Consider the following 23,151-nt stretch of genomic DNA (forward strand, 5'->3'; position numbering starts at 1 on the left):
CTTTCGGTCTGTGGCTTGCCTTTCATTTTCTTAGTAGTGCAAAAGTTTTAATTTTGATGAAGTCCAGTTTATCATTTGTTTCCTTTGATGTTTTGTACTTTTTTGTGTATTATCTAAGAAACCTTTGTCCCAAGGTCACATAGAGTGTTTCTTATCGGATCATTTTGTTTTTACAGGGCAGCATAATCATGGATTACATGTTTAATTCAAAATTAACTTTTTATAGGTGGGGACAACCTTTTAAAAATGGGTATTAAAAGTGTGTACACTGTTTGATTACATTTTTACGTCATATAAAACTGCTATTAGAGGTTGGGACAGCGGTCCCCCTGGAGAGGGGCCAGTGACTGGAGTTGCTTCCGGGGAGCTGGGAATGTGTTCTTTCATGATTTGGGTCCTGGTTACAAGTGTTTATTTCATTTGTGGAAATTCTGTCTGGCTGCAAACTTACAATTCATGTCCTGTGTGTGTTTCTACTTACTTTCCAGGATTGTGTACAGCTGAATCAGTACACACTGAAGGATGAAATTGGAAAGGTAAGTATCCTAGGAGCCAGGCTGGTTTTCCACATGTAATGGGGGCTGGGGAGGGGAGCCCGCTAGAGCTGGGAGTGGGAGAGGAGTCTTTGAAGGCAAGGTTAGGGGGCGGAGTTTTGTGATTAATGGCCCATTTGTTTTGTTTTTACATCATAACATTAATGTATTTCTGCAGAAGGACAGAAAGCCTCCAGGTAAGTCCCATATCACTAGGATGATAGTTATATCCACCCCCATTAGTGTTGGTTTTTCCCCATAAGGTACTCCCACATCCATTTTTGCTTTTGTTTCAGCCGATGGTCAGTGCTTTGCAGGAGTCAAAGGCTTGCTTGCCAATAGAGAGCGAGAGAGTAATTAATATCAGTGAGCACAGCATGTGAGGGCTAAGACAGCAGGGAGTGGTGTGGACTCCCCTGGAAACGAGTGCTTGTGAATGTAGCAGGCAGGCTATCAGTAGAGAGAAGTGAGGTCTGTGGCAAACTGGAACATGGAAATGATTACGGTTCCATATGGTCACATCTTCGATTTTTCCAAAAGAGGTTGTGAATCTGGATTTTTATATCCAAGCTTTCCGCTTTTAAATGTTGGTGACTAATGCAAACTTTCTAAAAACTAGAGATCAACGAAATACAATTGTAGGGCCGATTTGGCCCATGGTCTGCCCGTTGGCAGCCTCTGTATTAGGGTCCTCATTTTGCAGCCCATAACTCTGGATAGAATGTCATGGTCATCTCCCTTTATCCAGGGCTCCTATGGCGTGGTCAAGTTGGCCTACAATGAAAATGACAATACCTACTACGTGAGTACCCAAACCCCCCTCCCCACTCCCATCCTTGTCCAAAGAAAATGACTTCTTTCCAGCACTCAGCTTCCTGGAAGGTTTTCTTAGCTGTTGTCATATTTTATTCTTAGGCCACATTCATTTTGTGCATTTGGAAGGAAGTGGTATTCCCATTTTACAGGTGGGGAAATGAGTAAAATGATGGCTGAGGAAGAATGAATGAATAAAGAAACTCAGCAAACATCTTATAGCCTTACTCTGGGCTACCAGTTCTACATTCTCCTACCGAGAATCAGGCGGTAGTGAGCCAAATGGCCCTTAGAGCTGAGGCTTTGGAGTCAGTCCACTGTGGGTTCATATCTTGGCTCTCCCATGTGCCAACTGCGTGACTTTGGGCAAGTGACCTAACTGTTGAACCTCAGTTTCCCCATGTGTGAAACAGCCAGTCATACCCCTCCCTGCCCATCACTCCAGCTTACTCGTGTCTTTTTTTTTTTTTAATTTTATTTTTTAAATTTATTAGGGTGACAGTTGTCAGTAAAATTACATAGATTTCAGGTGTGCAACTCTGTATCACATCATCCATAAATTACATTGTGTGTTCACCACCCAGAGTCAGTTCCCCTTCCATCACCATATATTTGATCCCTCTTACCCTCATCTCCCACCACCTAACCCCCTTACCCTCTGGTAACCACTAAATTACGTTCCCCAGACTAATTTTCAAACCCCGTGGCCATCCTGTGGTCACCGACTGCCCTCCAATCCCCTCACCCCCCCCCCCACCCTACTCGTGTCTTGATTCAGTGGCAGTGAGTTTCAAGGCTTGTGTTCTCCCAGCTGGGAGAGCTGACCTGGACCATCAGAGCTGGAGGGACTCCATAAGTCCAGCCTCCAAGCAGCAAGTGGTTGCCTGACCCCCTCTGGTGACGAGGCGTTCATTGCACTGTCCTAAAACTGCCAGGGGTCAGGAGCTTGGGCAGGTCTAGGAGTGGCAGGAACTCTCCCTCCTCCCTCCTGCCTGCTTTAACAGGGCTGTGGGATCTTCTCTCCCACAGGCGATGAAGGTGCTGTCCAAAAAGAAGTTGATCCGACAGGCGGGTTTTCCACGTAAGTTTGATGAGCCAGGTGGGACCTTGTTCTTAGATACAGGGGTTGGGGCAAGGCAGAGAAGATGCCACTGAATGGTGTCCCCTGCAGAGAATGCCCTGCCTGGCTAGATACCCCAAAGACAGTGCTGGGCCTCCTACTGAGGTTTTTTTAATTCATTTTCATTAAAAAGAATATTTCTTAAAGTATTATAGTTTCAAGTCAAACAAGCTATTGGAAAAAAAAACAGTTTGACAATGCCTCAAAAAGTTAAATATGGAGTTATCATGTGATTTAACAATTCTCCTCCTAGGTATGTATACCTAAGAGAATTGAAAGCATGTTCTCACTAAAGCTTATACACAAATGCTCATAGCAGCATTATTCATAATAGCCAAAAGATGGAAACAGCCCAAGTGTCCATCAGTGGATGAATGGATAAACGAAAGCTGCTCTGTCCATCCAGTGGAATATTATTCAGCCATTAAAAAGGAATGAAGCACTGACAGATGCTACAACATGGATGAACCTTGAAATCATGATGCTAAATGATGGAAGCCAGACACAAAAAGTCACATGTTATATGATTCTACTTATAGGAAATGTCCAGAATCATAAATCCATAGAGACAGAGAGCAGATTAGTGGTTTCCAGGGGCTGGAGGTGAGAGGAACGGGGGAAGGTATGCTAATAGGTATGGGGCTTTTTGGGGGGATAGGGAAGGACATGAAAATGTTCTGGATAAGAAAGTGGTGATGGTTGCATAACCTTGTGAATGTACTAAAAACCACTGTATTATATCTACATTTCAAAATGATGAATTTAAAACAAATAGCATGAGGTATTTGAATTACATCTACCTAAAAAAGCAGTCAGAGAACAGGAGGGCTTACAATGGAGAACTACCTGTTCTCACTGTACTCCTCCCACTCCCTCCAGGCAGCCCCCACTTTTCACTCTTTTCGGAGCTGGTAATTACAGCCATGACCAAATGATAGCCCTGCTGGGGACCAGATCGGAGGCTGCTCCAGCGAAGCTCCCTGCCGGCATTGCTGGGGGCCAAAAAAGAGAAAGTGGATAAGAAAAAAATGTAAACCACATCCTGTCCCCAGGACCCTGGTGTATCCTGCGCAGCTGAACGCCAAGATAGATACCTTGTGCCATTATTTCTTGATTGGTCAATGTTGGGCATCTACTTCTGACTTCCTCAGAAGACAGGAGGATTTTGCGTGCTTAAACCACTCCTTCCCTCCTTTTCCCAACCAGGCGATGAAATGATACCGTGATGTTTAGCTCCTCTGTTATTACTACACTTGTCACTTCCCTCCTCGTTTAGGCAGCTATTTCTATTTCTGACTTCATCTTATATCTCTGCTATATCCATGAGTTAAGGAGAAGGGAGTAATGTGTCCGTCCATCTTATGGAGTGGGAAAACTGATCCCCAGAGAGGAGAAGTGGTGGGCTAACGCTGAGATGTTGAGATTGCCAAGTCAGACCCGACTTCTTTTCCCCTTGGTGACCTCCTGACTCACTGTGACCTGGGGCATAGGATGGGAAGGAGGGGGTTAACAGAAGGCTGAGCAAGGGGACTGTGGTTCCAGCCTCACTGATTTTCAGCGCAGACGAGACGGATGGGAAGGCTGTGTAAAGCCCCTGGAGACATCAGCCACTCCGGCCCTCTGCAGGGGAAAGTCTCTTTACCCTGACCCTGAGATGGTTTGTGTCTCCTTTAGGTCGCCCCCCACCCCGAGGCACCCGGCCAGCCCCAGGAGGCTGCATCCAGCCCAGGGGCCCCATTGAGCAGGTGTACCAGGAAATCGCCATCCTCAAGAAGCTGGACCACCCCAACGTGGTGAAGTTGGTGGAGGTGAGGTAGGGGGACCTGGAGGGGGGAGGGAGGCTGATGGTGGGCGGGCTCTGGCTGTTATTACCCAACCGCCACACAGCACTGGTTTCCAGGGAGAAGCACATGGCATCAGACAGCTGACTGCAGGACTGAGTGGTGGTTAATTGCTCCAGGCTCCTTCACTCCTGTTATTTCACTAATCCTCTCCCCTCCCTCAGACTATTTATCACTCCTATTTTACAGATGAAGGAATTGAGTCTCAGTGGGTTACCGAGGCTTGCCCTTCCCCCATTACTGTCTCTTTGGAGCTGGTTTTCTTTTTAATGCACACGTGTAGTTGTAGCACAAAAGCAGCCATACACATGTAAACAAATGAGTGTGACAGTGTTCTGATAAAACTTTATTTACAAAAACAGCTGAAGGGCTGGATCTGGTCTGTATGCTATGGTTTGCCAACCACCACTCTTGATCATCAGTTCTTATACTTTCTGGTTTCAGGACTCATTTATGCTCTTAAAATTTATTGAAGACCCCAAAGAGCTTATGTGGGTTACGTTTACTAATATTTGTCACTTTATAATTTAAAATGGAGAAATCTAAAAATTATTAGTGCATTTAAAACAATAATGTTTATGTTAGCATAAGTGATATCTTTTTATGAAATTTGATATCTTTTGATGAAAAATAACTTTTCTGAAACAAAAGATGTAGTGAGAAGAGTGGCGTAGTTTTACATTTTTGCAAAGTTTTGTCATTAATATCTGGCTTAATAGAAGATGGCTGGATTGTTATATCTGCTCCTGCATTCAACCTGTTGTGACATCACATGTCATTGTGGTTTCTGGAAAACCACACTAATAGAGAATGCGAGTGAAAAAGGCAAATATTGTCTTAGTTTTAGAGTGAAAATAGTTTTGACCTCGTGGACCCTGAAAGCATCTTAGGGACTCCCCGAAGCCCCGGGCCCGTATTTGGAACACCTCCGGTCTAGATGACTAGGACTTGTAAAAACCCCTGTGTGATAAAGGACTTTATGGACACATGTTCAGAGTGCTCTAGGAGTGTGAAGTGGGAGCAGCCAGCTCAGCCTGAAGGAGCTGGGAAGGGCTTCTCAGGGGAAGTGATGTTTGAGATAGTCTGGTTGTTCCCGGATGGGGGAGATGGGGAAGGGCATCATGGGAAGGAATAGTATGTGTAAAGGCCTGGGGGCCTCTTTTTGGGGGGTACATCCCTGCCTTTGGTAGGTGGGAGGCTTAGCAGCCATACTACCTGGGGCCCATCAGGTGCAGAACTGTAGGTGTACCAGGCCCTGGCACAGGGCAAGGCTTAGGGCTCCAGCTTGGCTGCTCCAGGCCTCTGCCTAGGATGCAGCCCTTTCTCAGGGCTCTTGTCCTGTGGCCTTTGGATGGCTGGGGAAGGTGCATGTGATGCGGGAAGAGGCGGGAGGACCAGTCTAGCCAAGGAGCCTGCCTTTGTTTCTTCCCAGAGGGGAGATGTGGCTGCAGGTCATCACTGTCTTAACTCACAGATGCTTGAATGGGTACCTTAGAGGAAGCCCGAGGGCGCTGGTTAGCGAGTGGCTCTCAGTTCTGGCACGGTCTCCCTTTTCCCCGCTGCCCTGTGACATGTGGCTTCTCCACCCAATGAAGTTGTTTACCAGCCCTCTTGCTCATCAGACATTTTCTGAGCTCCTACTGTGTGCCTCAGCCTGTACAGGGCACCACGGAAGCAACTGACGTGGATACAGCCTGGTGCCTGCCCTTTGGAGAGAAGGAGAAAGATAGAAATAGTGTTAAGATGGAAGCAGGAGGGTCATGAGAGAAGAAAGCCAGAGAGAGGAAGTGCTGTGGCAGTTCCAGGCCAGGAGACATCATTTCCTGCTGGTGGTGGCGGTGGGATGGGGACAGGATTTGAATTTTCACCGTGTGGACCAGTTGTTTTCTCCTAGGCGACAGGTGGGATTTTTATTCAAGCTGAGACATTTCCCAGAGAGGAATTTTCCCCTTCCCTTTTGTAACCTCCTTTCTGAGTGTTTTGGACCCTTGCGGGTTGGGCTAGAAGGTGCTGCTTTTCCAGATGGCCATTTGGATCGCACACACAGGGTTTTTTCCGGTGCTCTGCATCTTAACTAGGAAAAACAGTGGAAAGCACAGCCCTCCCGGTAGCCAACGCAGTCGTGTGGCTGCTGCTTCCTGTCCGCTCATGTCTTTTCTCTCCCTTTTCTCTCCCTGCTCCTTGTCTCCGGCCTGTTCCGCGTGGCTGTGCCAACAGGTTCTGGATGACCCCACTGAGGACCATCTGTACATGGGTAAGACTCAAGCCCTTGCCTTCTGCCATCCTCGTTCAGGCAGCTGTGCCTGCCAGAGCCCAGGGGTCCTCTCGAGGCAGCCCCGCCCCCTGGCATCTCCCACCTAGGACAGCTTCTTCTTTCCTGCTCTAGCTAGGCCCCACAGTGAGCCCACAGAAGGCTGCACCCCTGATTCGAAGCAGGAGGTGGAAGGGAGTTCTCGCTGGGACTTCCTTTATCTGGATGTCCTAGTCATTCATTTGCCGATATGCATTGAGCACGTGTTCTGTGCTGGGCACTTTTCTAGGCCCTAAGGATGCAGTGATCAGTATGAACGATGAGGCCCTGCTCTTGTAAAGCTGACAGTCTAGTTGGGGAGGACACACAGTCAACAACTAAATAAACCAGGTAACTTCAGATAGATGCTCTGAGGAGGGTTAAGTAGGGTGATGTGAGAGAGAGGGATGGAGGGACCACTTCTGATAGGAGGTGACCATTCAGCACCTGAATGTCAAGGACACAATCCTGTAACATCCACGGAAGAGTATTTCACGCAGAGGGAATGGCAGGCATAAAAGTCCTGAGGCTGGTCGGAGCTTAGTGTGTTTGAGAAAAATGTGGCTGGGTCAGGCAGAGTAAACCAGAGAGGAGGATGGAAGGTCTGGGAGGCCATGGTGGGGCATTTGGAGCCCTGAGGGACCATCAAAGGGTCTGGGCACCGCACACGGAAATGCAAGGACTCGGGCATGTCCTCAGAGACCTCATTTTAAAAAAATGGTGAGGACATGGGGCAGCCCTCAGTCAGATCTCAGCATAAGTGCTGATGAAGGAAGGGAGGGCAGGACTGATTCAAAACTGCACAACAGACTGCTGGGCCCAGGAATGAGTGATTGACTGGTCACACGTCCTCGTAATGTCTGACTTGGGTGGGCATTCGGATGAGTCTGTGCATTTTGCACAGGCACAGATGGCAGCCAGGAGGGGGATCAAAGAGATGAGGGAGGTGGCATGGCCAAGTCCAGCCTGGAATCCAGAATCTCCTGAATGAGCACAGGGACGATCCTTTGCTGCATAAGGAGTGACGGATCGTAAAGTCATCCACGTGGCTTGAAAATAGAGCTCCGAGTTCACCTTCCCCTAAAGTCATTGCTATGGTTCGTTTCCAAGGATACTGTTGTTGCTTAGGACATTTTACTTTCCATTTGTCCCCCGGGTTTTTATTATGAAAAACGTTAAGCCTACAGAAAAGTTGAAAGAAAAGTGGAATGAATACCTGTATCCCTACCACCCAGGTTCAGATTAGTATCTTCTTGTCATTTGCTTGATCTGTCTAGCCACCCACCCCTCCATTGCTCTGTATTTTTTTGCTGAACAGTCCAAAAGTAAAGTAGAAGTTTACACCGGTTCCCTGAGAGCATCTAGTGTGAATTCCGTATTCAAATTTTAAAACCTTCCTCGACAAACAATTTAGAAGCTACACAGTAAATAACATCAGATATGTTAACTTCAAAAAAATTATGAAGGAAACATAAAAATGTAAACATTACAGAATTGCGGTATTTCTCCAAATGTGGTACCGTCACCACTTTAAATATATGAGATGATTTTAGGTGGCACATGACAGACATTTAAAACAATTTTTAGATTTAATTTACCATTATATAAGAACAACTATAACCAGCACACTACAAGCATGATTTCATGGATATCATTACACAGGATAAGGCTAAGAATTTAAAAATGGAGTCAATTTAAAGAAAAATACCAAACAAATAATAGTTTACATGGTAAATAGATACGGCCAGATTATGAACATTGTAGGCAAATGAGTGAAGTCTGGGGAAATACAGCAGAAATCACAAAATGTAACAACAGATAGTTTTTGACTCAGAATGGCATCTCCAGCCTAATGCGCCCACTTAGGACCCCAGACCTGACCCTGCATAGCTTTGGGCTGTTTCTAAGGAGGTTGTTTGTTCATTCAACAAACATTATAGTTTGTCAGACCCTGTTCCAGGTTCCTTAGGGAAAAAAACTCAAAACTCCCTGCCCTTGAGGTAGTTGATTGCTCTAGTGAGGACAGACTGACACACAGGATGTAAGCTTTATGCATTGCGCCAAAACTGTCAATGCCATGGAGAAAAGCAAACCTGAGCAGGGACAGGGGAGCCAGGAGTCTGGGTTGGGGACTGGCTCCTTGAGATGTCTCACTGAGGTGACATTTGTGCAGGATAGTGGGGACCAGATGGCAGAAGACATTTTATACCATTGTGAGACCTTGCCTTGTAATTAACTCTGGGCGAGAAGGGAGCCATTGGAGGGTCTGAGCAGAGGAGTCCAGTGAGTACAAAAAGAACATGACCCAAGTTCTAAAGAGGAGTTTTGTAAGTCTGAACCAGGCAGCTTCCTGGACAGAGTATTTCACCTCTTGAGGTGCCAGTGTGACAAGGAGCCATGCTGACCTTTAGTATTTGATTCTGGTGGTTTGGGGAATTTTTCCAGGGTAGCACGCGAGGCCCATAGCAGGTATCAGCAAAGGTCCTACCGCTGCAGATCTGACCATCAAAGGGTGGAGAACACGATCAGTACTTCTAGAGGTTAAAAACGTCCCACTCGCTGCTCAGTCCCAAGCGTGGTTATTCTGTTAGTGACTGAAAATAGACCTGTTTCAGCAGGCCAGCTTCCTCCATGTCAACTGACTTATGGTGCTTGGGTGGGTGGGAGAGAGGCGCAGAAATTCACGAAGCAGCTCTTGAAAGCTGACACTTACGTACCCAAGGTGTGATAGGCCAGAGCTGAGGGCCCAGCGCTCCTGTGAAAGCCTTAGTTTGCTTTTAGCCGCAGCCTGAAGCCATCGTGGATCTGCCCTATGGCAGGTTTGCCCAGTGCTGGTTGATGAATCTGAAGGCAGGGAGGAGCCCTGGGCAGTCAACTTCCTTTTCTGATTAGAACCCGTAAGCCTTTCTTTTGTCTGAGGAGCTGGCTCTTTCCCTTTGGCAACCTCAGCCCTTGGAGACCTTTGATAAACCCTTTGGTTTCTTCCATACACTTACTGCAGTGTGGGTAGATGATTCCAGAATAACTCCAAAGTCATTCTCTCCTGGATGTCAAAAATCTACCGTGCTATTCACTTTCCAAAGTACAGCTTCTTATTCCTAGTTACGAGTATGTTTGTCCAAGCAGAACAAAATTAAAATGTTAGGTTCGTGCAAAAGTAATTGTGGTTTTTGCAATTTTTAGCATTTAAAACCGCAATTACTTTTGCCTCAATCTAATAGCTATGCCACATGACCCAGCAATTCCACTCCTACATATGTACTCAAAAGAATTGAAAACGGGCTGGCCCGGTGGCTCAGGCGGTTAGAGCTCCATGCTCTTAATTCCGAAGGCTGCCGGTTCGATTCCCACATGGGCCGGTGGGCTCTCAACCACAAGGTTGCCAGTTCAATTCCTCCACTCCCGCAAGGGATGGTGGGCAACGCCCCCTGCAACTAAAATTGAACACGGCACCTTGAGCTGAGCTCCCAAATGGCTCAGTTGGTTGGACTCCGATTCCCACATGGGCCAGTGGGCTCTCAACCACAAGGTTGCCAGTTCAATTCCTCCACTCCCGCAAGGGATGGTGGGCAACGCCCCCTGCAACTAAAATTGAACACGGCACCTTGAGCTGAGCTCCCAAATGGCTCAGTTGGTTGGAGCGAGTCCTCTCAACCACAGGGTTGCTGGTTTGACTCCCACAAGGGATGGTGGGTTGCGCCCCCTGCAACTAGCAATGGCAACTGGACCTGGAGCTGAGCTGTACCCTCCACAACTAAGACTGAAAGGACAATAACTTGACTTGGAAAAAAAAAAAAAGTCCTGGAAGTACACACTGTTCCCCAATAAAGTCCTGTTCCTCTTCCCCAGTAAAATCTTAAAAAAGAAAAAAAAAAAAAAAGAAAAAAAAAAGAATTGAAAACATAACTATACATAAATGGTTCACAGCAGCATTGTTCACAATAGGTGGAAACAACCCAGATGTCCATCAACTGATGAGTGGATGAGTGGATGAACAAAATGTGGCCTAATTCAGCCATAACAATGAAAGAAGTACTGATACATGCTACAATGTGGATGAACCTTGAAAACAATACACTGAGTGAAAAAGCCAGTCACAAAAGGTCACATATTGTCTGGCTCCGTATATATGAAATGTCCAGACTAGGCAAATCCGTAGAGACAGAAAGATTAGTAGTTGCCAGGGGCTGGGGGGTCGTGGGGAGATAGGAAATGACTGCTGATGGGCACAAGGTTTAATTTTGGGTGATGAAAATGTGCAGCCTCATAGTATGTTTGTCCAAGCAGAACAAAATTAAAATGACCATGCCATATGACTCAGCAGTTCTACTCCTAGGTATATACTAGGCAGAAGTGATGATTCTACAACATTGTGAATACTAAAAACCACTGAACTCTATACTTTAGAGTAGTGACATTTTATATTTTGAAAAAGTCACCTCCATTTTTTAAAATGCAAAAAAAAGCACTCCAAAACAAACAAAAAAACTCAACCACCAAAACACTTGTGTTTCCTGAACACTTGATCTAGTATGCGGTGAGGGTGGTTGTCCGTTGTATGCACAGGGCTGGGAGGAAGCTGACGTGGTAGGAGGCATTTGTGTGTCATGTGTGACTGGGAGTCAGGAAGAGCTGTGTTTAGGAGGAACAGGAGGAGCTGGCCTTTGAGCTGGTGGGGAAATCCTTAGCCCCACTCCTAGCTCCAAGTCTTGCTTTGGATTGATGGAGAGTCGGGAAAGGCTCCGAGGGCCAGCAGACCACAGAGTGTTGAGGAGTTAGAAAAATATTATTGAACCGTTCTTGATCTGTAGCCTGACACAGCCTGGCAACTTGGAGAACTAGGGAGGGATTGTTGAAACCTGCTCAGGCTGTTTCTTGAATCGGAACTTTCCTAGGGTTCTGAAGACCCTTAGGGCTACTTCTTTGTGCCTGAGTTTGGGTTGTGTCCCCTTACACCTGCCATAGTTTAGCATCCGTCATATCCCTGGAACCCTGAGGAGGTATGAGTGGAGAAATGAGAGGGGCCCATGAGCTGTCCCCACCTGTGTCCTGTCTCCCTGCTTTGTTTTCTCTGGCTGTTGTGAGGACTAGAAGTCCAGACAGGTTGGGGTCGCAGGAACATCAGAAATCTCTGACCCCTAGCCTCCTGATGGGAACTTAGAACAGCAGGACTTAGAGCGGCTTTGGTTTGGTAGACTGTTCCTCTCTCCAGTCCAATATTAGTTTGGGAGTTGGGGACAATGGGGAGGGAGATGGATTTCCAATTACCCAGTGTAACAATTCACCCCTTCTCTTCCCTACAGTGTTTGAACTGGTCAACCAGGGGTGAGTATCCCCATGCCCGGTGGGTGTGATGCCTGGTGCTTCTTGGGCTACAAAGCGGAGCAAGGTGGTGCTGGTTTGCTTCTCATGCGTGTGTCAACCTTTCAGGCCTGTGATGGAAGTGCCCACCCTGAAACCGCTCTCCGAAGATCAGGCCCGTTTCTACTTCCAGGATCTGATCAAAGGCATTGAGTACTGTAAGTGGGGTCTGGGGAAGGAGTCTCTCCCAGCAGTGGTTGTCGTTCCCAGGTAGTGGGTGGAAAGTGGGAAGTTTCTTATTTCACTTTTGGAGCATAAGGAGGTGGGTGGGAAACAGAATCGTCTGAGAGGCAGTCACGAGCAGCTGCAGAGAGCCCTCTGTGTCCACGCCCCGGCAACAGGAACCTTCCTTCTGCCACACAGGAAAATGAAGAGCAATGGCAGTAAGGACTGTTTACCCAGCACTTTCTGTGTGTACCAGGCACTGTTAGGGGCTCTACCTGCATCGTCCCTTATTCCCAACAGCCCTGGGACGGGGATACTGTTACTCTCCTGGAACCGTAGTTTTCTCCTCTCTAAAATGGTACTAAAGTGTCTCTCACCAGGCCTGAAATCAGCCAGTACACACCACGTATCCTTTCTGCTTCTGGTGGTTAAACATTTTGACTCTTACCCTCACCTGTCCCATAGGAATGTTGGGTGACTTAAATGGGGTAAATGGGAAGCACTTCCAGGGCTAGGCCCCAGACCAGGCACTCGCCTCAGGGAGCTGCTGCTTCTATCACCCATGTCATCCTCTCCTCCCCCGTCATCCTCCTCCTCCTCCTCGTCACCACCACAGAAATGCAGTGGGAGCTGCCAGACCGCAGGACTGCCCTCTCATGGGCTGATAGTTAGCCAAGTCCCCAGTCCTGTTTTGTGGTCCACACTTCAAATCGACTGCTCTGTCATTATTGGTTTGGTGAACAGGTTGAGTGTTGGCATTGGTAAATGAAAATATGTTTGATTTCCACAAGTCCTAAGGCTTCCAGCCAAGAGACAAGCTCCACAAAAACGCTCCATGCTCGGTCACCGGTGACTTAGACCGTAGCAGGCGGTTCCTAATCACTATTGGCACTTTGTGTTTCACTCCTCATGTTGGAGGGCGGAGAATGTCCTTAAAGACACTCTTTCCCCCTTATCTTTCAGAGCTGTGGGTGTCCAGCAGGGCTGGGAGGGGGAGGCTGGGAAGGGCCTGGGGCCGTGGGAGAATAGAGGGGTCCCTGCCTGTGTCTCGGGCAGTGTGGGCCACCTGGAGCTCCTCACGTGGTTTTTCTGCCCCCTCTCTCCCATCCTGTGTTTACCCCGTCCCTAGTACACTACCAGAAGATCATCCACCGGGACATCAAACCTTCCAACCTGCTGGTCGGAGAAGATGGGCACATCAAGATTGCCGATTTTGGCGTGAGCAACGAGTTCAAGGGCAGCGATGCACTCCTCTCTAACACTGTGGGCACACCCGCCTTCATGGCGCCCGAGTCGCTCTCAGAAACCCGGAAAATCTTCTCTGGGAAGGTAGGTTTGGACCTGCCTGAGATGCTGAGTACTTCCTGTGTTAGGGTCCTCTCAGTTGTAAGTGCAAAAATTCAACTCAGACTGGCTTAAACAGTGAATCCATTAAATCATGTAGATGAGTGGGATATATTTGGCTTCGGGATTGGCGAGCTACAGAGATTCAGATAGGAATCTGTCTCTTCATCTCTTAGGTCTGTTCTCGTGAATTGATTTCCTCCCCTGGTGGCTTGGTCTCTTCAGCTCCAGTCTATTTTCTATCATTTTACCAACCTCAGTAGAGAGACCATTCCTCTTCCTGAAGAGCTCTAGCAAAAATCCTGGGATTGGCTCTGATTGGCCCAGCATGGGTCATGTGCCCATTTTTGAACCAATCACTGTGGCTGGGAGAAATGGTACTCTCCTTGGTCAGGCATGGGGTACGTGCTGACCCAGAAGCTAGGGGCAGGATTAGCTCCATGGACTGAGAGTCAAGGAGAGGTAGTTCCCCAAAGGCAAGCTGGAGGATTGGATGCTAGACAGGCAAAAGCAAGTAGTCACCCTTCACCGCCCCTTGTGCCCTCACACGAAGCTCTTTTTTTTCTTGCAGGCCTTGGATGTCTGGGCCATGGGAGTTACGCTGTACTGCTTTGTGTTTGGCCAGGTAACAGGGTGAGGGTGTCCTGCTTCCTGAGTGTGGCTGGGTGGCCCCCTGGGAATAATAGTTACCTTTGCAGGGGAGATAGCACTTATTCATTAAAAGTTACATAATTTTATTTCCACAGTTAGATCTGAATATGAAAAAGGATGCCTTCCCAAATGTGCATATCTGTGTATGATAGTTGCATCTGTTAAAACAGAAGGATTAGCAGAAGCTCTAGAAGTTAGAAATAGTTGACAGAGCAAGGACAGCAAACGTGTCACATTTGCCTACTCCTAAACCCAAGACAGACATCACTAAGCAATAATTGCACTCTTTCCTCCTGAGCCTGACACTGCTTTGATATTTTTCTCAACAGTGTCCCTAGAAGCTAATATCCATTTAGCTTTATTGATATAGGGTGTGCTGGTTTGTCTTTTTTTTTTATATCATTCTTTTGTTGTTTTTATGTTACTGATATTTAGGGCCTTCTCTTTTTAACTCTAAAGTTCAGATTAACTATGAGCAGTAAAAGTGTGGAGTTTTCCTTTTCATGAGGTTGTGTTCCTGTTGAGGAAAGCTTAAGAAACTGGTCCTGTGAGGACGTAAAGGAGTTTGTAATCTTCTCCCCCCAAGATTCGATTAGAAAATTTTCAATCACATAGCAAAATAAAAGGGTTGTACAGTAAACACCCATGCCGCTGCTACCTGGATTCTACCATAAACATTTTATTGTACTTGCTTTATCACATGCCTGTCCATCCTCAATCTTATTTTTTTACACATTTCAGAGGAACTTACCAACATCTCTATACTTCTTCCAAATGCTTCAGAGTGCAATCATTAGCTAAAGCTCACTGTTTGTTTGTGGTTCTCTTTTTTTCCTTTTGTGGTGAAATTGACATATAATAAAATGTACAGACAGATCTTAAGTGTACCATTTAATGAGTTCTGTCAAATGGCTATACTTGTGTAATGTAAACTTCTAGCTCAAGTTACTGCTCTTAATGAAATAATTTTCCTTGGACAAGACTGGGCCAGGTCACTTTCTGAGATTTTTCCCAGCCTTCTAAGCACCCCGCATAAAGGTTTCTTTTTCCTACACAATACCTGAGCTCTTCCTGGTTGAGGCCCTACGCTGGGTGAGAGCATTGATTTGTCACCCAGGAGGTGGTACATGAAATGGGCTGCCGATTCAGCCCAGGCGAGGCTTAAATCCCAAGTTTGTACATTCTGGGACACATCACCTCTCTCAGCTCTTGTTTTTCTTTGCTGTAAAATGAGAATAATACTTATTCTTAAGGGTTCTGAGAAGATTGACAGAAATAATTCAAGCACTCATTAATTCCCCAGGTAATTATTGAGCCCCCCTCTTGATTCCCAGGCACTGGGATGTGTCTGGGTACTGGAGAGTCTGCAGTGAGCAAGACAGATAAAAATCCTGGCCCTCTTGGAGCTGACGTTCCAGTGCGGGAGTTAAACACTAAACAAATACGCATGCAATATAATAGCAGGGAGAGGTGCTATGATGAGAAGTCACGTGGCAGTGGCGGTGGGTGGGGCATGTCTGTTTTAGACAGGAGCTCAGGAAGGCCCCCCTGAGAAGGTGAGCTTTGATAGACACCTGAATGATGGGAGAAAACAAGCCAGGCAGATGTTGATGGGAAGAACTCCAGGTAGAGGGAACAGCCAATGAAACGTTGGTCACGAGAAACCTCAGTACAGGGCCTGGCCCAGGCTAAGCCCTCGTAAATCTCTGTTGCTGTGACTAAGGTTTCCAGCCGAGAATTCCTGCCCGTTCTCCGGAATTTTTTTCACTTTCCCGTTCCCGAATCCCGAGGAAAGTTGGTCAGGAAATCGGGAAAATTGGCTCCTTGAACCCAGGTGGTTGGTAGTAACGGCCGTCACTTTGTGGAAAAGATTCATCGTGGAGAACAGAAACCAGTTTATATCTCCGGATTCGGGAACGGGAAAGCAAAAAAAAAATCCTGAGAACGGGCGGGAGTGCCCGCCTAGAAACCCTAGCTGTGCCATCTTTTGTATTGTTCTAGCTATTATTATTGTTCACCTGGCAGGTGGGTAAAGAAGAGTGTTTGCTTTTGTATAACTAGGCAAATTAAATCACAGCTGCTGAGGAAAGCCATCATGTGGTGGAAAGGGCTCTAGCCCTTCTAGAAGGACATTCCTGGTCCTTCTAAAACATTGTGGGGGAGGAGAACTGCTCCCTCCTTGGACCAGACCACTGACTGGGCTGCTTATTTCTCTGCTGTAACCCATGTGAAATGATGCCAGCACCGGGTGGCCGTTACAGGACAGGCACACCAGCCATTGACAGCGGCTCTTACCTCTGTTTGCAGTGCCCGTTCATGGATGAGCGGATCATGTGTTTACACAGTAAGATCAAGAGTCAGGCCCTGGAATTTCCAGACCAGTGAGTATCACCTGGCTATTCTGAGCCACCTCCCTCTCTGAGCCCTCGGTGGTCCTGCGTCTCCCACTCCTGATGCGTCTCCCACCCCCAGGCCTGACATAGCTGAGGACTTGAAGGATCTGATTACCCGCATGTTGGACAAGAACCCCGAGTCGAGGATTGTGGTGCCGGAGATCAAGGTAGCTGGGGGCCACCACTGCCCCGTGGGGTGTGTGCCGGGGGCTTGGCCTGTGTCCTCTGCTTGGGATTGTTTGGCTCAACCCTGTCTTGGCCAGGCCCCGCGCCTCGTGTTCACAGTGCCACACGCTCCTTGGCACCACTCCCCCCCCCCGCCCCCGCCCGGGGCCTCTAGGCTGTTGGGGGCGGGTGGGAGGGCGGTGGAGGATTTGGGGCTTGTGTTCATGAGATTGTGTAAGTGGGATCTGCTGCCAGCCAGGCAGTTAGCGCTTGCTCTGATTGGCTTGGGCTGATGGCATTTACCCTCCCCGGACCAGACTAGTCCGGGGCCTCTGTGTGTTCCGCGTCCTAGCCTGGGCCCTTGCCTTGACCCTGCCCATCCCTTTGAGAAGTTTCAGTGAGGGTGGGAGGAAGTCAGTGAACAGTTTGACCCCACCGCCCACCCTGGCCTGCCCAATACCACCCTGTTGTAAAAAAAAGCATTGTTAAAAGAGACCCTTGTTCAACCCCAACACCCCAACCAATGCCACACACACACATCTGGCCCTTTAAGAAATCTAGAGATTTGCTCTGGAAACTTCCAGGTACCTAGCTAACTAGTATTTGAAGAGGGGGAAGCCTAAAAGGTTACGGATAAGGGCTTGGACCCCAGGGGTGAATAGTGGGGGGCCTAGCCCTGCCTGGGTCCTCTCCTGATTGTGTCCTTCCAGCTGGTTTGTGATCTCTGTGCCTCCCCGAGCCTCTGTTTGCCCTTCTGTGAAATGGGGAGGATGCTGCCTGCTCTGAGTTGAGCCTTCCGGGCATCGGGGAGTGTTGCGGAGGAGTGATGGGTGCTCCTTGGGCAACCGTGTGAGGCAGATGCCAAATTCTAGTCACTTCTGCCAAGACTTGGGGCCAGAGGGAGAATCCAATCCGCACACATCCCAGCCTCGTAGCTCCCTCCCATTCTCTGTCTCTCGTCTTCTCCACGTTTCCTGTCATCTTGCTCACCCCCACTGTTTGCCTGGCTTGCCAGCTCTGTTGCATGCCTGACCTCAGGCCACTGCCTCTCGCTTTCTGCATCCCCTCCCTGGCTCCGCTCTCCTGTCTCTGGGAGCCAGCTGCGCCTTCCCCTCACCCCTCCTGTCATTCGTTGAAGCTGCACCCCTGGGTCACGAGGCACGGGGCGGAGCCGTTGCCATCGGAGGACGAGAACTGCACGCTGGTCGAGGTGACCGAAGAGGAGGTCGAGAATTCAGTCAAACACATTCCCAGCCTGGCAACCGTGGTAAGGCAGATGAACCACTGACCAAGAGCAGGGACAGAGAGAGCCTGAGGCAGGCCTGGTGAGACGAGGCCGCGACACAGGCTGGCATCTGAGAAGCAGGTGTTGGGCCCAAGAGTCAGGAGATGGCTGGACCTGCCTCTAACCCATAGGCATCAGCCTCCGAGCCATGGGCACACATCAGGCCAGCTGGCCCCTGCACCTTCTAGCTTTAGTTCTATCTACAGTCAGGTCCCATGTTACTGTAGAGAGGACTAGCCCCTCTCTCAGGATCCTACTGTCCCTTCTGGAATTCCTGCTTTCAGAGCATGTCGGGGAGCTGGAAGAGGAGAAGGACCAAGGCAGGTGCCAGGAATGAAGCTGTAGCTGAGGTCTCTCTGACAGGATTCTCACCTGGCTCGATCTCCAGTCTCCAGAGTGGACAGCCTACCTTATCTCGTGTGCTGTGTGGACAGTTCTGGGGCTTGGGGCAGGGGCTGCCACGTCACACACCTCTGAGAATTCTTTCCGACTCTGGAGAGTGGGAGTTAGCTCACGAGCCACCAGGCCCCTTTTATGGCCTCACACTTGGGTCCTGACCCAGGTTGAAGGAACCAGAATGTGGAGTCTTCAGGCCTAACCCCGGAGATTCTGGGAATCACCCACTTGCCAGGCCGCTGCCCTGGAGGGTGTCTGGCTCCAGGAGGGAGACCAGGACCCTCAGGGGCCCGGGTCCAGGTAGCAGTCCTAGGGCAGAATCCTGCTGGCCACCCCACCACGGCCACCTCCAAAGCCCTGGGCTGCGCTTGGCCGGCTCCTGCCCCAGCAGACACTCAGGGCACTGGGCTCTGGAGGGGACTGGTGGGACTGTCTGCAAAGACACACTGTCCAGCCTCGAGTGACTGCCCCTTTAGGAGCCCAAATGCTGGCTGCTCCTCTCCCAGCTTTGCACGTCTCCCTCCTGCTTCCCCACACACTTTCCTTCTTCCAAACCCTGAGCCCCTGGGTGGGGCATCCATTCACATCTTCCTCCTCCCCCACCTGGGGCCTCTGCATGACCTTCACTGTTGGAAACTCACCCACACCCACTCGCTCTTTCTCATCCACCCACTGCACTCACATCCTGCGCCGACAGTGGGGGAGGCAGCTGGCATCTGACCCTGGCGCCCACCGTGGGTTATTCTGTTCCAGATTCGGGATGTCCTTGGGAGAAGGTGTCTGACCCTGGAGGTCTGAAATAGTCTTTGGTTATTCAGGAAGCACTTGAGCACTGAGTGGTTTCTCAGTGTTCCCCTGTGCTGGCAGCGGGTCTACAGTGATGAATAAAATCACCATGAAACCTGCCATCCTGGAGAGGCAGTTGCTGGGCAAACAACCAGCAAATAAATGTATAGTGTAACTGAGGGGCTGCATGGCGGACCCCAGAGGGGGATGTGACCCAGGTGATGGGTTGGAGAAGACCTCCCAGAAGAAGTGGTTTGAATTGGGAATAGCATGATGAGGGTTGGCCTTAGAAAGATCCTGCGTGGACAGTGGACTGTGGTGGCCAGGGAGGAAGAGGGGGCTACCGCAGCCATCTGAGAATGGGGGTAGTTGGAGCTCAGAAGTCCAAGCCCCCTCCTGGCACCCAGCGTGGGCCAGGCATGTGATTTCAGAGATGAACAAGGTACAGTGCCAGCCCTCCTGGGGTTCCCGGCCTCCTAAGAAAGATGGACCGCAAAGAATCACCCTCTTGTGCCATGACATGGTGACAGGCCAGCACTGAGAGGAGCAAGAACAGTTCCTTCCATGGGGTCCTGAGGGTGGGAAGCGTTACCTGGTTTGACAAGGGCACAGGGAAGGGGCAGGGCAGGGTGGTCTTGCCAAGGGAGTGACACCTCCAAGGCCCAGAGGAGAGGGGCTGGTGTGTTCTGGGAACCACAGAGCACGGGCCTTGGCAAGGGAGGGGCCGCTGGTGCCTTGCTGGGGGCATGGTCTTCATTCTTTGTCAGTGTTTTTCTTTCTTTTTTATTGAGTAAAATTCATGTAACATTTTAAAGTGAACAATACAGTGGCATTTATAACATTTACAATATTATGCAACTATCACTTCTATAGTTCCGGAATATCATCACCCAAAAGAAACCTTGTCCCCATTAGTAGTCACTCTATTCTCTCCCCCAGCCCCTGGCAACCACCAAAATGTTTTCTGTCTCTACAGATTTGCCTCTTCTGGACGTTCCATACAAAGGGAATCGTACATATGGAACCTTTTGTGCCTTTTCATTTAGTATAATGTTTTTGAGGTTCACCCACACAAAAACTGGGACACAAATGCTCACAGCAGCACTATTCACAATAGCCCCAAAGTGGAAACAACCCAAATGTCCACCAGTGGATGAATGGTTAAAGAAAATATATATCCACACAAAGGAATATTATTCAGCCATTAGAAGGAATGAAGTGCTGACACACATGAACGAATCTCGAAAACATGCTGAGTCAAAGAAGCCAGACACAAAAGGCCACATGCTGTATGATTCCATTTATATGAAATGTTTAGAATAGACAGATTCACAGAGACAGAAAACAGATTGGCGAATGCTAGGGGTAGCGGGGAGGGGAAATGGGGAGTGACTGTTAATGGGGACAGGGTTTCTTTTTGGGGTGATGGAAATGTTCTGAAATTAGTGGTGACATGAATATACTACACAACGTGGAATTGTACATTTCAAAATGGTGAATTTTATGCTGTGGGAATTATATTTCTGTTAAAAAAAAAAAAGTGCAGTGTCTCTCCCCCAGTTACACCTGAGAAGCCATAGTTGGCTCTTGTGGGGGTGGTTGTAGATGGCTTTCACTGAATATAAAGACCTGCCCTTGAAGGTGAGACAGGTTGATGAGCCAGGGGGCCCATCCAGAGATGGCTCAGGCGAGGCAGATGGTCCAGGTGCACTGGAGGAACAGTGGGGGCCAGCTCTCCTGCAGCACAGGGTCCCCTGGAGTGGCGGGGATTATGACTGACCTTGAGTGTCAGACCAAGAAGTTTGGACCTAAGCAGCCAGGGAGCCATGGAAGGTTTTTGGGAGAGGACCAGTCAGGCCTGGTGATGGCTTTGACTGCTATATCCTGGGTGGAAAGCATGCTGGCCAGTGTCTCCCAAAGGCCTGCCATCAGCCACAAGCCCTGGCAGCTGGCAAGGGGCTGGGGGAGGAAGGAAGAGGGAGACAGCCCTCGTGGAGCGGCATGAGGGAGGGTGCTGCCTGGAATCCCTCCCTCCAGGTGGCTGAGCTTCTGCTTCTCTCCTTAGATCCTGGTGAAGACTATGATACGGAAACGCTCCTTTGGGAACCCCTTTGAGGGCAGCCGGCGGGAGGAGCGCTCGTTTTCAGCGCCTGGAAACCTGCTCGTGTGAGTGTCCGCCTGTCTTTCTGTGGGGTGGGGAGCTGGAGGCTGAGTACAGGGCAGCCCCGCTCAGCCCACTCTGCCGGGGCCCATCCCTGGAGCGGTACCATCTGGAAAGACCCAGACGCTGGGCAAGTCAGCAGCTGCTGGTGGTGGTTTCACCCACCCTGGGCTCAGCCTGCCTCCTTTTGCTGATAGCTCCTCCACCCTGAAGTTTTTCCTTTCTCGAGGGACGTGTACTTTAACCGGGGGCTCTCAACAATCAGAAAGCACCTTTGTGGCCCCAAAGCAGGCATGCTCGATGGTGGGGTTTTCGGCCCTGTGCTGGGTGAGCAAGCCAGTGTCATTTATGGGAGCCTACGTGTCATGGCAGAGCAGAGAGTCCTGCTCACAACCGCCCTGGTGACAGCTCTATGATGCTGGTGTTTGGGGTGTGAGTATCTCTGGGGTGGAGGTCTGGCATCCCATGGATCCCAAGTGTCCCTTCTCACTTCCCTTTTCCCTCCCCTCTGGTGATTCCAGCAAAAAACCAACCAGGGAATGGGAGCCCCTGTCTGAGCCCAAGGTAACACCTGCCTGCCTGCGCAGTAGCCTCTGCCGGGGCCCGGGGGCGGGAGCAGCTGCAGAGCACGGGACATCCCCACCCAGGCGGACATTCTTTCCTGCTGTGCCCAGGTCCACCTTGGGCCTCTGGACCCAGGATGAAAAAGAGGGGCATCCAGGGGCTTGGACCCAGCAGTGGGTCGTGCATGTGAGCTGGGCTGTGGGTGCATGGCGCTGCACCCCGACTGCCTGTAAATTCACCCAGCTCTCACGACCCAGTCAGGCACTCACATATGCTCAGTGCACGTCAGTGGCATTGAACTCTGTCACAGGGCCCCTTGGCTGCCGCTGCTCTGGGTCGGCGTGGTCAGAGCACAGATCAGGCATACTGCACTGTGGCTGTCCCTTATGGCTCTCCAGCTTCGCCCTTTTCTGATGGATTAAGACCTAGAAAACAAGTCCCCGTCCGGCCTGCTGCAAATTAGTGTAAGAGCCCTCTGTCCCAGTCAGCCAGCGCTCTTCCAAACTGTTACCAGCACCTCCCAGACAGATGAGCATGTTTGTCCCTGTAAGACTGAGGTGACACATACATGGCACCCATTCTGCCACTCGTCCCCCCAGGGCCTGTGGCAGGGTAGCAGCCCCAGCACTCTTCCCACTGAGCCCAGCTTACTACCTCAACCTCAGCTGGGAGCTCCAGGCAGCCATTTCTGTGATTTAAAAGCAGCTTTATTGAGACATAATTCACATCACATACAATTTGCCCATTTAGAGTATATAATTCAGTGATTTTTAATATAGTCACAGAGTTGTGCAACCATCAGTACAATCAATATTAGAACATTTTCATTAGCCCAAGAAGAAACCCTGCACCCTTAGCTATCACTATCCAACTCTCCCATTCCCCAGCTACCATTAATCTACTTTTAGGTTCTACAGATTTGCCCATTCTGGACACTTCATATAAATGGAATCGCACAGTATGTGGCCTTTCGTGTTTGGCTTCTTTCACTCACCATCATGTTTGCAAGGTTCATCTATGGTGTAGATGTCAGTGCCTTGTTCCTTTTTATGGCTGAATAATATTCCATATGAAGGGACCACATTTGATTTCTATTCATCTGGTAATGGACAGTTTCTACTTTTTGACTGTCACGAATGAGTAACGTGGCCATGAATATTCCTGTACAAGTGGCAGCTTTTTCTATGTGTTAGCAGTTGGTTTATGAGAGGAAATTTATTAGCCACCCATACCATAGGAGTTGGGGCTCATACAATAACATAGGAGGACCGCTTGCGTGGCGA

General features: G+C 49.2%; 1 protein-coding gene across 5 annotated transcripts in view; it reads left to right on the forward strand.

Moving 5' to 3' along the window:
• CAMKK2 (calcium/calmodulin dependent protein kinase kinase 2) overlaps nt 1-23,151 on the forward strand; it is a 45,926-nt gene that overhangs the window by 18,090 nt on the left and 4,685 nt on the right. For 2 of the 5 annotated variants that reach the window (XM_033097399.1, XM_033097400.1), the window contains exons 3-16: nt 489-536; nt 1,282-1,335; nt 2,376-2,427; nt 4,141-4,274; nt 6,525-6,561; nt 11,901-11,922; nt 12,028-12,116; nt 13,253-13,452; nt 14,039-14,092; nt 16,426-16,499; nt 16,591-16,678; nt 17,815-17,943; nt 21,209-21,309; nt 21,826-21,868. In XM_033097399.1, coding sequence (XP_032953290.1) covers nt 489-536; nt 1,282-1,335; nt 2,376-2,427; nt 4,141-4,274; nt 6,525-6,561; nt 11,901-11,922; nt 12,028-12,116; nt 13,253-13,452; nt 14,039-14,092; nt 16,426-16,499; nt 16,591-16,678; nt 17,815-17,943; nt 21,209-21,309; nt 21,826-21,868 — 1,125 coding nt within the window. The remainder of the gene's footprint in view (nt 1-488; nt 537-1,281; nt 1,336-2,375; nt 2,428-4,140; nt 4,275-6,524; nt 6,562-11,900; nt 11,923-12,027; nt 12,117-13,252; nt 13,453-14,038; nt 14,093-16,425; nt 16,500-16,590; nt 16,679-17,814; nt 17,944-21,208; nt 21,310-21,825; nt 21,869-23,151) is intronic. The other 3 variants (XM_033097402.1, XM_033097401.1, XM_033097403.1) reach the window with 3 other exon arrangements.

This window comes from Rhinolophus ferrumequinum, chromosome 25 (assembly GCF_004115265.2).
Source record: "Rhinolophus ferrumequinum isolate MPI-CBG mRhiFer1 chromosome 25, mRhiFer1_v1.p, whole genome shotgun sequence".
NCBI lineage: Eukaryota > Metazoa > Chordata > Mammalia > Chiroptera > Rhinolophidae > Rhinolophus > Rhinolophus ferrumequinum.